The following is a 13,344-nucleotide window of genomic DNA, read 5'->3' on the forward strand; positions in this document are numbered from 1 at the left end:
TCGGGAGCCGCGCGGGTGCCGGGGCGCGGGCGACGGGCTCGCGCGGCGCCAACGCGGGGGTTGCGGGAGGCACGCAGGCCAGGCCTCCCGGAACCCGGCCGCTCCTCCGCGGCCGCCCTCCGCCCCGCGCTCCTTTACCTTGTCGCAGTAGCGCCCCACCAGCTGCTTCATCCGCCAGTGCGGGGCGGTGAAGACGTCCACTTCATCGGGGAAGGGCGCCATCGCCACTGCCTCAGCGTCCGCCTCAGCAGCCGCGGCCGCCGCCTCTCCATAGACACCCTCGCCGCGGGGCAGAGGCGGCGCGCCCCCCTGCGCATGCGCCCGCCCCGTCGGCGCGCGCGCCCGGGCGGTTCCGCGGGGCCGTGACGCGGGGGCGCGCGGGCCGCCGCCATGCGGTGCCGCGGCCCACGTGACCGGCGCGCGCGCTGAGGCGCCCAGAGCTCTCTCCTCCGGTGGGCATGGTCGTCCCTGGTCCCTTGCGTTACATCTCTTAAAAAATCGCACTGTCCCAGGGCGAGGGTCTTCAAGGGCGCTTCTCCGGGTGCCTGGCCTTGAGGCAGGGACCTGCGTGACCAGATCGAGCCTGCGTGCTCTGGACGGGCGGGCTGTGCGCGCGCCGAGCCCTCAGCCGCCTTTGCTGCCTCGTTCGGGTTTTGCTAGGCCTGGGATGCTGGCTCTGGGCCTAGCATGGCCTCTCCCCTGCGGCTGAGAGCTGGGGACCTGGCAGCCCCTCCTCACCCCTCCTGGCACGGAGCAGAGTGGGATGGTGGCCCTGGGGAACTGGAAACACCAGAGGGAGGACCAACACCTCAGATCAGGAACGACAGTCCCAGAGCGGCCAGATGAGCCTGCGGGGGTTTGGGGGGGGTGGGGGGGGCGGGGAGCCATCATGGCTGTCTAGTAGGGAGAGAGCCTTAGCACAAATCCCGCCATTTTAAGCCGAGGAGGCTCAGACAGGAAGAAAGGGCCATAAATGAGGTCACTGCCTAGAGAAAGGCCAGTGCACGTCACCTGTCCTCATCTAAGCCCTCCAGTAGACTTTTCCCAAGTATCAGAGCCGGCTCTCACCCCGTGGCTTTAGAATTCGTGGAAAAATGGGAGAAACACGGGCAAGGCTGAGAACCTGGGAAGGGTGTGTCGTTTTCTCAACAACCATAAACTTTGAACAGTAAGCAGAAGATATGCTACATTATTCACCTTTGTATTTCCTACCCCAAATTCATGTCAATGGTTAAAAGGAACCAGACTCTCAGAAAATGAATAAAAAGATACTTCTATTAGTGCAGCTAGTTCTGGTTACCTTTTGATATTAACATGCAAATTGAGCTGGAAAACAGACTCTGGAGATGAAGCTTAGGTTCATGGTTTCACCAAACTCTAGTTGTACTAACCTTGGAGAGCGACCTGACTTCTGTGTTCTGACCGCAGTATTCTCTTATGTAAAATGAGATGAGGGGAATAAATAACCTACTTCATAAGATTTTAAGGAAAACGGAGTACGTGTATTTTTGAAGTGCTAATAGGAATACCTCATCACGAATACTCCCTGTAAACAATGTTAGAGAAAACAGCTATGACAAAGGAAATTAAGACATTGCCCAGGATTTCACAAATCAGTACATAAAATTCTGGCCAAATGTATCTAGATCTGACGATAAGTTTGTTCCTGTGTACTGTATTAGTTGGAACAAAGAGGTGACTGAAGAAAAAGAAAAAGAAAACAACAACAACAAAAATAGCTTACAGAACTGATAAGTCTTGACAGATTTCTCCCTCCCTCTCCACCCCATTATTCTTCTTTCCTCTGTTCCCTTCTCTGTTTCCCTCTTTTCCCCTTCTTTTCTCCGCTGTTTAAGCAGGGCTTTGCCTCCATATTTTTAACAATTCTCAAAAGACATTTGCTAACCCCTCATTTGTTATATCCTAATCTTTCACTCTAGCCATCTTGGAATATAGACTCCGACTTCAGTGTACCAGTTACATAGAGCTATATGAAGAGATTTTCCTCAGTAGCTGGATCAAGAATACCAGAATAAAGAAAGAATGAGGGATGCACCCAGCATCCTTGTGATTTTTCTCATATTAACTATAAATACATCATATTATATATGCCTCATTTAGTAGGTGTATAACAACAAAAATAGTCACCTACAAACTGAGTTTCACTATAACCTGGATTGGAAGGATTATAGTCCACTAAGAAAAAATACAGCTACTTTGGAATTTGGCTATTTCACAGGATTTATTTCAAGGACTAAAATGAAAGAAATAAGCGATTTTAAAAAATAAGGCCTATGAGTCATTTTCCCTCTCAAGGAAGCTGTTGACATTATCCCCATGGGCCAAGTAAAGATCAGTCAATCATCTGGCTATAGATATGACTAATTCACGTTGAACTTCAGCCTAAGAGACAAGACTAACTAATGTTATACTGTTGCTCTAAGTTCCTACAATCACAACAGATTTGAATTGCTACTAAAGTCCAGTCTAGCAGGTTAGTCATCTCTCTGTGACCCCTTTAGGTATGACAACAGAAACTCTAACAGACCACCTATCCACTTATCCCCACAAAGGGGCTGGGTAATATCACTGCCATGAAAAGCCTCATTCTTGGATTGGTGACTTTTTCCCCCTCACTCTTAATCTTATAGGAAGTAAACATGAAGCGGAGGAAGGTGTCAAATTGTTCTCTGGAAAACTGAAAATACACTGACAGAAGGCATTTCCCAGAATTTCCCAACAGTATTTGTGAAGACTTGAGGAAGAATTCCTAGTCAGAATCAGCCAATTCTAAGGCATATAACTTTACTTGAGTATATGACCTAGTACTGTCCCCACCAGAGGGTTGACTTTGAAAAGAAGTACTGACAACAAGGTTGCCATTATAAAACAGAATCATGAGCTCAGTACAGTACTAGAGTTGATCATTGCCGTTATGAAAGGGAAAAAAAAAAAAGCTAATCAGGGCTAGTGAGAGCCTTCAGCAGTTAGGAACACTGGCTACATCTCCAAAAGACCTGGGTTCAATTCCTTGACCTTCATGGGCATCAGACATGAATGTGATAAAAAGACATACGTGAAGACGAAACACTCATACACATAAGTAATAACTTTTTAGTGGCCATTCAGCATCTGTTACAATGAGGTAAGTTGATTTTAGAAAGAATTTTGGCACTGGAGAAAGAAAAGATAAAAGATAGCTCATAAGTTGAAATGCAAGACCAAATGTGCTTGGGGTTTTTCCTCATTTTTATATGTAAATAGACCTCAATGCCACTTGTACGCGCACACACACACACACAGAGAGAGACAGAGACAGAGACAGGAGATTCCTCAAGCATTCACTTCCTTTGTTTTAATGAACAAAGTAGACCTATGGGACCTTGGGCTAATACCTTGCCCTCACTTCCTGTGCTGTCTCTTCCTACGGGTCTGTGGAGCAGCTTTGAGTGCTCCAGCCATTTGCCTGTCCCACCATGATGAACTGACTCTACTCTCAAACAGAAAGCCAAACCCTTGTTCCCTTAAGTTGTTTCTTGTTAGATATTTGGTCACATCGACAAGAAGGGCAACAAAATCTGTAGGCAATGCCTGAGTTATGCTAATCTCTGAGACCCATCCTGTCTCAGACATCAGAGACTGGGGCCAAGTGTCTTGCCTTCCTGACACCTAAGTCTCTCCATTTTTCACTGGGAAAGCACTCTCAGTTTTTCAGACCAAGCCCTACAAGACACACATAAGGCACACTATCTTGGTGAGTTCTCCCTAACTACCTGAAATAGGTACCAGCTCCCTTTAAGGTCCAAATAACTAACTGTCAGAAGTCCAAGGACATGTAACTTTAATTTTTTTCAAAACCTATTTTTAATAATGGTTCTTAAATGCTTTAACCTCCCTTTTAGCCCACCACCCACCAGAGGTAGTGGGAAATAAAAGAGATGGGGTAGTGACCTGGTTCTTCGGAGCAACTGCCGTCTGTGTCGTCTGGAAATCGGCAGTTCAGTTCACAGGTCAGCAGAGGCAGGCAGCTCAATCACTCCCAAACACTTCATGGATACACCAGCAGTCCAGTTCCATAGAGTCAGGATAGCAACCACGAATCATCAGTGGTAGCACTACCTAGCAGAGACAGCAAGGCCTCAGCCTCAGCACAAGTAATCAGGAGGGACCAGAAGGATCCCTAGGATCCTAAGGATCTCGGCTCTGCCTCTCTCAGGGAAGCGAAGATCAGCAGAGACGTGAGAACCACGAGGGTTGTACAGCTAGCTCTATTAAGCAAGTCAAGCTCACCCCTGGCACTGTCCATCGAGTCCTATTTATACTTCCTCCATACATCATTTCTCCACAGGTCTTACCTCAGCATGTATGTCTGTCTCAGCTGACATCACTCTGCCAATCAAGACCTTGGAAGCAGCCAAAAACTGCAGCATACCACCAGAAGATTTTTTGGTGCATTTCTCTATATAGAATCCTGACAAATGCAGCTCAACTACACAATGTAAGGTGGACCAATATAACCGTATTGTTAGCAAAGATCCTTCATCACATGTGCTTTCATGTGCTTGCTTTAGCAGACATCCTTTTACCTGTGTCTGCTTCAGCTAAATGTTCCTACGTGTGTTTGCCCCAGCAAAACATCATCCAACCAAGTTTCCAAAGAACCCTTAAGTTTCTATTTCAGGGACATGTCTCACCTTGGACATTTTCCTAATTGGAGTCTGCTTTTATACACAGCATTAGTCTTGGTGTCCACTTACAGAATTTCAAGTTAAACTGATTTACCTAAGTATGCTTCAAAGCCCACACATTAAAGGTGTGGTCCCCAATTCATAGTGCTTTGGAGAAGTTGTAGAACCTTTAAGAAGTAGACAATAGTAAGGGTTCATCCAGTCATTTGGCAGATGTCATCTTAAAGGGGATACAAGAACTTTAGTTCCTTCTTTCAAGTTCCTGCCATGAGCTAAGTAGTTTTGCCACCCATTACCACCATGGTTACAGCAACAGAGAGCTGACTGAGGAAGCATATCTGTAGCACATAGTTCCCTTCTTATATGAAGGCTACGAAGAGCATCACATTGGAAGACAGAAACTACATAATGTGCCCTGTTTTGAAGGTGTGAGATTCGGTTACCTAGAGGTAGTTCGCTGATACTCAGTACATGAGAATTAGTCGGACATATTCAAAGGCATGAAATAGGATACCCGAGACAAGGGATAGAGTAGGGGTGGGAGGATAAGTTTGCTAGGAATAAAAAGAGGAGGAGGAGCCAGTGAGGTAGCTCAGCAGGTAAAGGAGCTTTACCACCAAACCCGATGAGCAGAGTTTGACTGCTGCGTCCACGTGGTGGGAGGAGAAACTTGCCTCCTGAAAGCTGTCCTTGGACCTCCTCTACAGTATGGCATGGAACGTACATTCACACAAACGTGCACAAATAACAAATTAAACACTTTAAAGATGAGGAAAATCAGAGCAGGGGAAAGAAAATAGGAAAGAAAAAAATTGACGGGAAGAAACCATACTTGAAATACATCAATGCATGCCTCGGGCATTTATGATGTTTTCCAGAGGGTCATATGTAATTTTATGTCAACTGTTATATTTTTCCCACTAAATGGAAAGAAGGTGATGTACAAAGACAGGCATTGGCTTCCAGTATCATAGAGCTAGTGAGTGGAAAACATTATGGTCTAAATTCATGTCTTACGCATTCACTCTGCTGCTCAAAATGTAATTCCTGTCATTAGTTTATATCAGCATATTGAATGCCTAGTAATATGTGCTATTAAGCTCTGGGATGGAACCAAAGTTGACTGTTGTTGGGACTCTCTGTCCTAGTGAAATAGCAAACAAGTAAAGAAAATAGGAAGTAATAGAGACAGAGTAAGTAGAAGAATGACTCGCTCTAGTTTCCAGAGAGGAGGAAAGCATACAATAAATTCTCAAGTGTCCAAATGTGGATGCTCCTTCATTTCCTAGGACACCTCCCCCCCCCCCCGCCCCCACCTCCCTTTTTACTTTTTCTTGGGACAGTCTGACTGTATACCCCTTGCTAACCTGAGACTTGTAGCAATCCTCCTGCCTCAGTTTCCTAAGCACTAGGATTACAAGCAAGCATAACCATGCCTACTTATTAGATTTCCTTTTGTTGAAGGTTTGTTTTGTTTAAAATATAGAGATGTGAAGAAGTGTTGAAAGGCCTGTGTCTCTTTGCAAACACTCCAGACAAGAGCCTTCCATTCCCTAAACATATCTGAGTGTCATCTCTCTTAGGCTTTTTGTTGGTGGTGGTTGGTTGGATTGTTTTAACTGCTAGAGTCTGACACACACACCCCATTCCCCTTGTTCATGCCAGACGGGCATTCCACTATTGAGTAACACCCTGACCTTTTCACCTCTCCTATTGTTTTAACACGAATAGTTTATTAATTCTTTGAGAATTTTATACATGCATACAATGTACTTTGGTGATGTTCACAGCCCACCCCCCTCTCTTTTTCTCAATTAATGTTGCTAACTCAACACCAGCTTGGACTTCCCATTCAGGCTGTGTTCCTGACTGTGTACTCAAGGTGTGTTGGCCTGCGAGAAGGTGGCTGGTTTCATAGCCAGCTCATCGCGCCTATTTTACCTTGTAGTAAGAAACAGCACACGCAGCTAGAACAAAAGAGCAATAAGCTTCTGTAAATTGTTGGATTTAGTCATTGTAATGACGAAATCCAGTGAGTAATTGCCTAATCCCATCCAAAAGGCGGGTAAATGTTTACAGAAATACTAGTCTGTTTCCTTCCTCTCTAGCTCTGACTGAGGGGGAGGGGGATGGGGACACAGAGGCAGGGGACTTCAGAGTACAAAAAAATTCATATTATATAAAATAACTTTATGAAAATTTACAAAGTGTCGTGAGGATTTTGTTTCCTTTAAAAACACAGAAATGTTAGGTGAATGTACTTTTGTTTCACTCCCAGGCGTGGGATATGAGGCTGCTTCAGATTGTTCACAGCAGCTGACTATGATTTGTCTAGTGCTCTGGCGAGGGGCGGGATATGCTGGGGACTCTTTCAGAGGGTATAAAAATGTCAGATGGGGTAAGGGGCTGCTCCCTCTGCTGCTCCTTCTGCCGCTTCCCTTATTACTGCTGCTGGTGGTGGTGGTTACTGTTTGCTGGATTGATGGCTACGGGTTGCTAGTTGTTGCTGGTTGCTGGTTGGAGATATCCTGGCAAAGAAAACTAGACTTGCCCCAAGTCAATCCATTACTCTAATCAACAGGAAGTAGTCTAAGAGTTCGGCAACCTCTTTCTTTCCCCCCTAATCTTCTTTCTCTCCTACCTAGTATTGGGGGGATGAGAGGAATTGGAGTGGAGAAGGGTGGTAGATATAAGAACCCAATAAAGTAGACAAAAAGTACAGGTACAACTGTAAACTTCATGGTCAAAAAGACAAGGATTTCCCTGGATAGACTAATCACTGTTCTTCTGAAACAGCCATGAGTAAATGAAATACTGGCCTGAACTCTAATCTTACTTCAGCCATTGCCTATGATAGTCCCACTCTAGGGACATATTTTTTTCAACTCCAGCCTTGGTCTGGGATGCTGCTCAGTGATAAGGGGGCATTGGGAAAAAAAAGAAAGAAAAAAAAAAAAACCTCACTAATCTCTAGCACATGGAAAAATAACTTTGTCAGGTAAGTACTAACCCTGTTTTGGAAAATCAATCATCAACAAGCAGATAAGTCAGTCAATGATTATATTACCTACAATCAATTATTACTTTGTGTTATCAGGGTAATCACGATTTCTTCATTCACTGTCCATAATGTCTCTACCGAGGGGACTCGTTTGGGTTACTCTGATCATTTTCTTTGTATGCAAGATGATAACAAAACTGTTATACTTATGATTGATTTCTTTCTTTTAAGGGCTGGGTATAAGACTCAGTGACTTGTATGTGCTAAGCGTGCACTCTGCTCTTAGGCCTTGACTTATTTTAAAGGTATCTTTGTTTTATTTATTATGCTTACTCGTGTAGTGTGGGGGCATCCTGACAAAGAATACATACTGTGCACTCGTACTGTGAAACCAGAATCGAGTCACCGCACTGTTGTTAAAGAGCCACATTGTTGTTAAGTCCCCGTGCCCTACAAGAATAGGTTTCTATTGCTAGTTAAGAATAAGTTTCTGCTCTAGAAGAATGAAGACCAAAGTGTGGACACTGTGCCCCTTCTTAGAATTGGGAACAAAACACCCATGGAAGGAGTTACAGAGACAAAGTTTGGAGCTGAGACAAAAGGATGGACCATCTAGAGACTGCCTTATCTAGGGATCCACCCCATAATCAGCTTCCAAACACTGACACCACTGCATACACTAGCAAGATTTTGCTGAAAGGACCCAGATATAGCTGTCTCTTGTGAGACTAGGCAGGGGCCTAGCAAACACATAAGTGGATGCTCACAGTCAGCTATTGGATGGATCACAGGGCCCCCAATGGAGGAGCTAGAGAAAGTAGCCAAGGAGCTAAAGAGATCTGCAACCCTGTAGGTGCAACAACATTATGAACTAACCAGTACCCCGGAGCTCTTGACTCTAGCTACATATGTATCAAAAGATGGCCTAGTCGGCCATCACTGGAAAGAGAGGCCCATCGGACACACAAACTTTATATGCCCCAGTACAGGAGAACACCAGGGCCAAAAAACTGAGAATGGGTGGGTAGGGAAGTGGGGGGGAGGGTATGGGGGACTTTTGGGATAGCATTGGAAATGTCATTGAGAAAAAAAAAAAAAAAAAGAATAAGTTTCTGTTTGCTAAACCTATTGTACTCTGCAGTGAACTTGTGACCCCACGGTGTATGATTGTTCTTTGCCTTCCTTCCAAGATACCTTGATCTATACCTGTGCCCACCTGCCCCATAGTGTATGACTCTTTGCACATGATGGATATCCTTGCTTTTATTCTCACCTTTCATTGTATTGTTTGCAGCAGCATCTTGCCCCATAAACACCCTTACAGCTGTTTTCTATTGACCTTAGCTTCCCTGCACCCCATAAAAGAGACCTCAAAAAGCCAGTCAGGGGCTGATCGCTCAAATCCCAACAGGGTCAGTTCCGGGTGCACTTCTAAAATAAAGCTGGATTTAAGCAGACAGTCCTGGATTGGGTCTTCCTCCTCCCACATTCAAGGTTAACAGTACCAAAGAGGTCGTGAAGACAGCTTGTGTCAGGAGTCAACTTGTATGAATTGGCACTCTCCTTCCAACAAGTGAGTCTCTAGGCAGAGCTCATGTAGTCAGGCATTATGTGCTGAGCTGTTCATCTCACCTACTCCATGTTATGTAAGAAACAAAACAGAAAAACCCTTTCTGGAGCAGAAGAGATGGTTCAGGGGTTAAGTGCACTCAACGCCTTTGCAAAGAATCCAGGTTTGGTTCCCAGCACCCATATGGGAGCTCACAATACTCTGAAACTCTAGTTCCAGGGGATCCGGTGCTCTCTACTGGCATCTATGAGCATTAAATAAACAAATGCTACAGGAACACTCATCCAGGTAAATATTCATAGACAAAAAAAATAAAGGCTTCTGGGTAGGATGATGGAATAGAAACTGCATCCGATGGAGTACCTGATTACAGATTAGAGAAAAGGGGGTGGGGAGCAGGAATGTTTTATCAATCCATTAGCTGCCTCTTCTAACCTGGAATTGACTTGCTCAACATCTCAAACAACCCTTTCCTCTCTCTGGTCACAAATTTTATCTACAGCAGGACCTGACTTGCTCCACTGTCACAGGGGCGTTTTCCTCCAGGCTACATTGGCTAAAGGACTGACTAGAGACTCCACAAAAGCAGGCTCTTGGAGATTTCACAGAAGAGCTTCCCAGTGACTACTTCCAAGGCCACCACCATCAGCACTCCAACAGGGAAAGAGAAAGCTGTGGGAGGTAAACACAAAGTATGAACATTGATGGGGCACCATGCAGCCCCTAGCCACTGCTGCCTCTGTGAGAACACAGAAGCTGAGCCTGGGCAGTTGATAGCTTCATCTATCAACGTGCCGGAGAACAGTCAAGAAAACATTAGTGTGTGGAGCTGGGAGCCCACAGAGAAAACGGGACTGTTCAGATGCAGTAGGCGCACAGCCAGGACCTGGGCTAAGCTAGCAAAGTTGTGGATCAGCCAAGGAGAGGAACTCTAAGTCAGGCCAGTAATCTCATTGTCTTGTTTCCACCCAGCTCCCCTTCCCTTCTATACCTATATTTTTTAAAGTATTTATTTATTTATTTATTTATTTATTTTTACAGATTCTTTTTTTTTCTTTGAGACAGGGTTTCTCTGTGTAGCCCTGGCTGTCCTGGAACTCACTCTGTAGATCAGGCTGGCCTTGAACTCAGAAATCCACCTGCCTCTGCCTCCCAAGTGCTGGGATTAAAGGCATGCGCCACCACGGCCAACTATATTCTTTTTACTTTATATGTGAGTGTCTTGTCCTCACACATGTATGTGTACCACATATATGTGTAGAGTCCATGGAGGTTAGGAGAGGGCATGCGGTTGGTTGTGAAGCTACCATCTGGGTGATGAGAATCAAGCCTGAGTTCCCTGGAAGAGCGGCAAGTGTTCTTAACTGTGAAGCCATCGCTCCACCTCTACCACCACAGCTATTCTTCCCTGCCAGTGATCCCACTGTCTCCAGCTCTCCCCGCTCCCCTACAGCTTAACTTCTTATCTAGATAGAGCAGGAGGCACTGAAACAAGACAGCACTGTCCCTGGCTGTTTCACATATCTTTGTGCTGGTGAGCTCCCAACCCCTTTCTCTGTCTCCAACTCTCTCTCTCTCTCTCTCTCTCTCTCTCTCTCTCTCTCTCTCTCTCTCTCTCTCTCTCGTGTGTGTGTGTGTGTGTGTGTGTGTGTGTGTCTCCCTCCCTCTCCTATTTTCCCTTCCTCTTTTTCCTTTTCCCTTCTTTTTTGCCCTTTCTCTTTCCCATACTCATTCCTCTTACTGTGACATCTCTCAAAGCCCAGAGGCTGACCTTCCCTCTTTATAGTCTACTATTAACCAAAACACCTCACATCCACGTACTCTTCCTATGTATATCTCTATCATCTGCTTCCCATATAAATGAATGCTCATCACTGCTCTCAAGGTGATTGCTAACCTCTTCTCTTCCGTTGCATTTATCCTAACATATGACTATTCACGGTATCATTATGGTCGCCTCACTCCCAAAATTAACCAGCACCTAACAAGAGACAGTTTTGACGTCTACTGCTACTCTGTTATCAGAGTGGATTAAATACTAGATAGTGGCAGTTGCTGCAGGCAGCACTCAACTCATGGGGCAGATTAAAGGTAGAACCAGATGCCTAGAACCCCAATCTAAGAGGATGAAATATCATCACAATTATGCTACAATCCAGTCTCTCTTGAACACTGCAAATTAATCCACCAGAAAGAGAAAAGGCAACCTGGATTTAAAATAACAAAACCAGCAAGTCTAAACTAATGATCTAACATCTGATGAGCAGATCTCAGCACAAAGACACAAAGAACATGAAAAACAAACAAAAACAAGGCAATTTTCTCCTCCAAAACTTACAGAGTCTATACTAATGACCCCTGATTAAAATGACTTAGATGAAATTCCAGGGCTATGTGTTTCTATTCTAATATATATGACAAAATAGATTCAAGTCAATTCTTTATTATTATTATTATATTTAATTTTCCATATTATATGTTTTGCTCATGTTTTCCCTCATCTAAGATAAGATAGTCCTTCCTTTAGCCATAGCATAACACTTTTTTTATTCCTCTGCAAAGGGAGGACTCTATTATACAATGATGATAGCATAGCTATTGAAAGATTGGCCGTATACTAGCACAATGTTACCTTAAAACATTGAAAAGGGGTTCTATTAACAGATGAGGGAACCCAAATTGAGACAAGAAGTAGGATTTAGTCAATGCTTCCTTGTAGCACCATTATTACATGTTTACGTCTCACTAAAAACAAATCTGACCTTGTAGACTTGTTGAGCTACACAGCCATCAGTGGAAAGAGACCATAGGAGATAATCATGTTCCACATAGCAGGAGGCAGAGTACATGCTGTTCAAAGTTCTTACCTACGTGCTTGCCCTCAGCTAAGGTAATGATAGTGGATAAGATCTAGAAGGCGATAAAATCTACAGTACCAACAATACCACTGTAGTAAAACTTCACCCAGAAACTTGAATGCCAAGAGTATTGACATAGCATCTTTCACAGTGCCCTCAAAGTATGGTCTTGGAGAACCTGCATCAGGACCTCAAGACTCATAAAGGGATGTAGTGCCTGAGTCTTTCCCATGGAAATCTGAGTCAATGCAGTTGTAGTTAGTCTCAGGATTCTAGAATGTTCCTTTGTAACTAACATTCGAAAAACATCATTCCAGTCACTGGTGATGCTTCCGTAGTAAAAGGTTTTTACCCCTAATAAGGGGGTTGTAAAGCCTGTGGCATCAGGATACCACACAAATAAGTACAGTGATTGATTCCAGAACAGCTCCCTCCCACCCCACTCAAGAACACCAAAATCCCCCAGAAACTCAAGCTCTTACACAAAATGATACCATATTTGAATATATACTTCCACACACGTCCCTTAACTTTTGAGTTATAGATGTAATATTCCTTTAACATTCAATATTTCTTTAATGTTGAAAGCACCATGACTTATGGAACAAACTTGTGGAAGAAAGAGTTTATTCTGACTTACAGTTCCAGAGGGATGAGACCATCACGACAGGAAGATATAACTGTCAGTAGCAGGCATGGCAAAAGGAACAGGAAGCAGAGAGCTGGTTTCATTCACAAGTGTGAAGCAAAAAGACTGAACTAGAAGTGGCTCGGGGGCTATGTAAACTCTCAAAGGCCACCCCTAGTGATGTACTTCATGCAGCAAGGCAGTACTATTCCCAAAACTGCACCACCAACTGGGGACCAAGTGTCCATGTACCTGAAACTACAGGAGACATTTTTACTCAAATCACCACACTTTGGGAAGTAAGGAGGAAAAAAAGTCTGCACTGTTCATCTCAGAAAGAAGCTCTCCCTCACAAGAGTAGGGACAGGCACAGACACACATACACAGAGAGACATAAACACTTCCATTTCATGATTGAGTGAATCCATGAATGTGGAGCCTGCAGGTAAGGAGGGTTAAATATATAATATGCTAAATATGAAAGATGCGTATAGAAATAGAAAAATGCATTGGTGATAAAGAAGCCTGTACTCAAATCTCTGCTGCATATGCAACTGTGGGCATAGTTACAAACTTCTATGAATGTTAGCTTCTACATC

The 13,344-nt window shown here is 44.3% G+C and overlaps 1 protein-coding gene across 2 annotated transcripts in view; it reads right to left on the reverse strand.

Annotated features, from left to right (window-relative positions):
• Fbxl5 (F-box and leucine-rich repeat protein 5) overlaps positions 1-323 on the reverse strand; it is a 37,532-nt gene extending 37,209 nt beyond the window's left edge. For both annotated transcript variants that reach the window (NM_001159963.1, NM_178729.4), the window contains exon 1: positions 139-323. In NM_001159963.1, the coding sequence (NP_001153435.1) occupies positions 139-222 (84 nt within the window). In that variant the 5' untranslated portion in view covers positions 223-323. The remainder of the gene's footprint in view (positions 1-138) is intronic.
• Between the last annotated feature and the right edge of the window lie 13,021 nt (positions 324-13,344).

The sequence above is a fragment of the Mus musculus genome, chromosome 5 (assembly GCF_000001635.26).
Source record: "Mus musculus strain C57BL/6J chromosome 5, GRCm38.p6 C57BL/6J".
In the NCBI taxonomy this organism is placed as follows: Eukaryota; Metazoa; Chordata; class Mammalia; order Rodentia; family Muridae; genus Mus; species Mus musculus.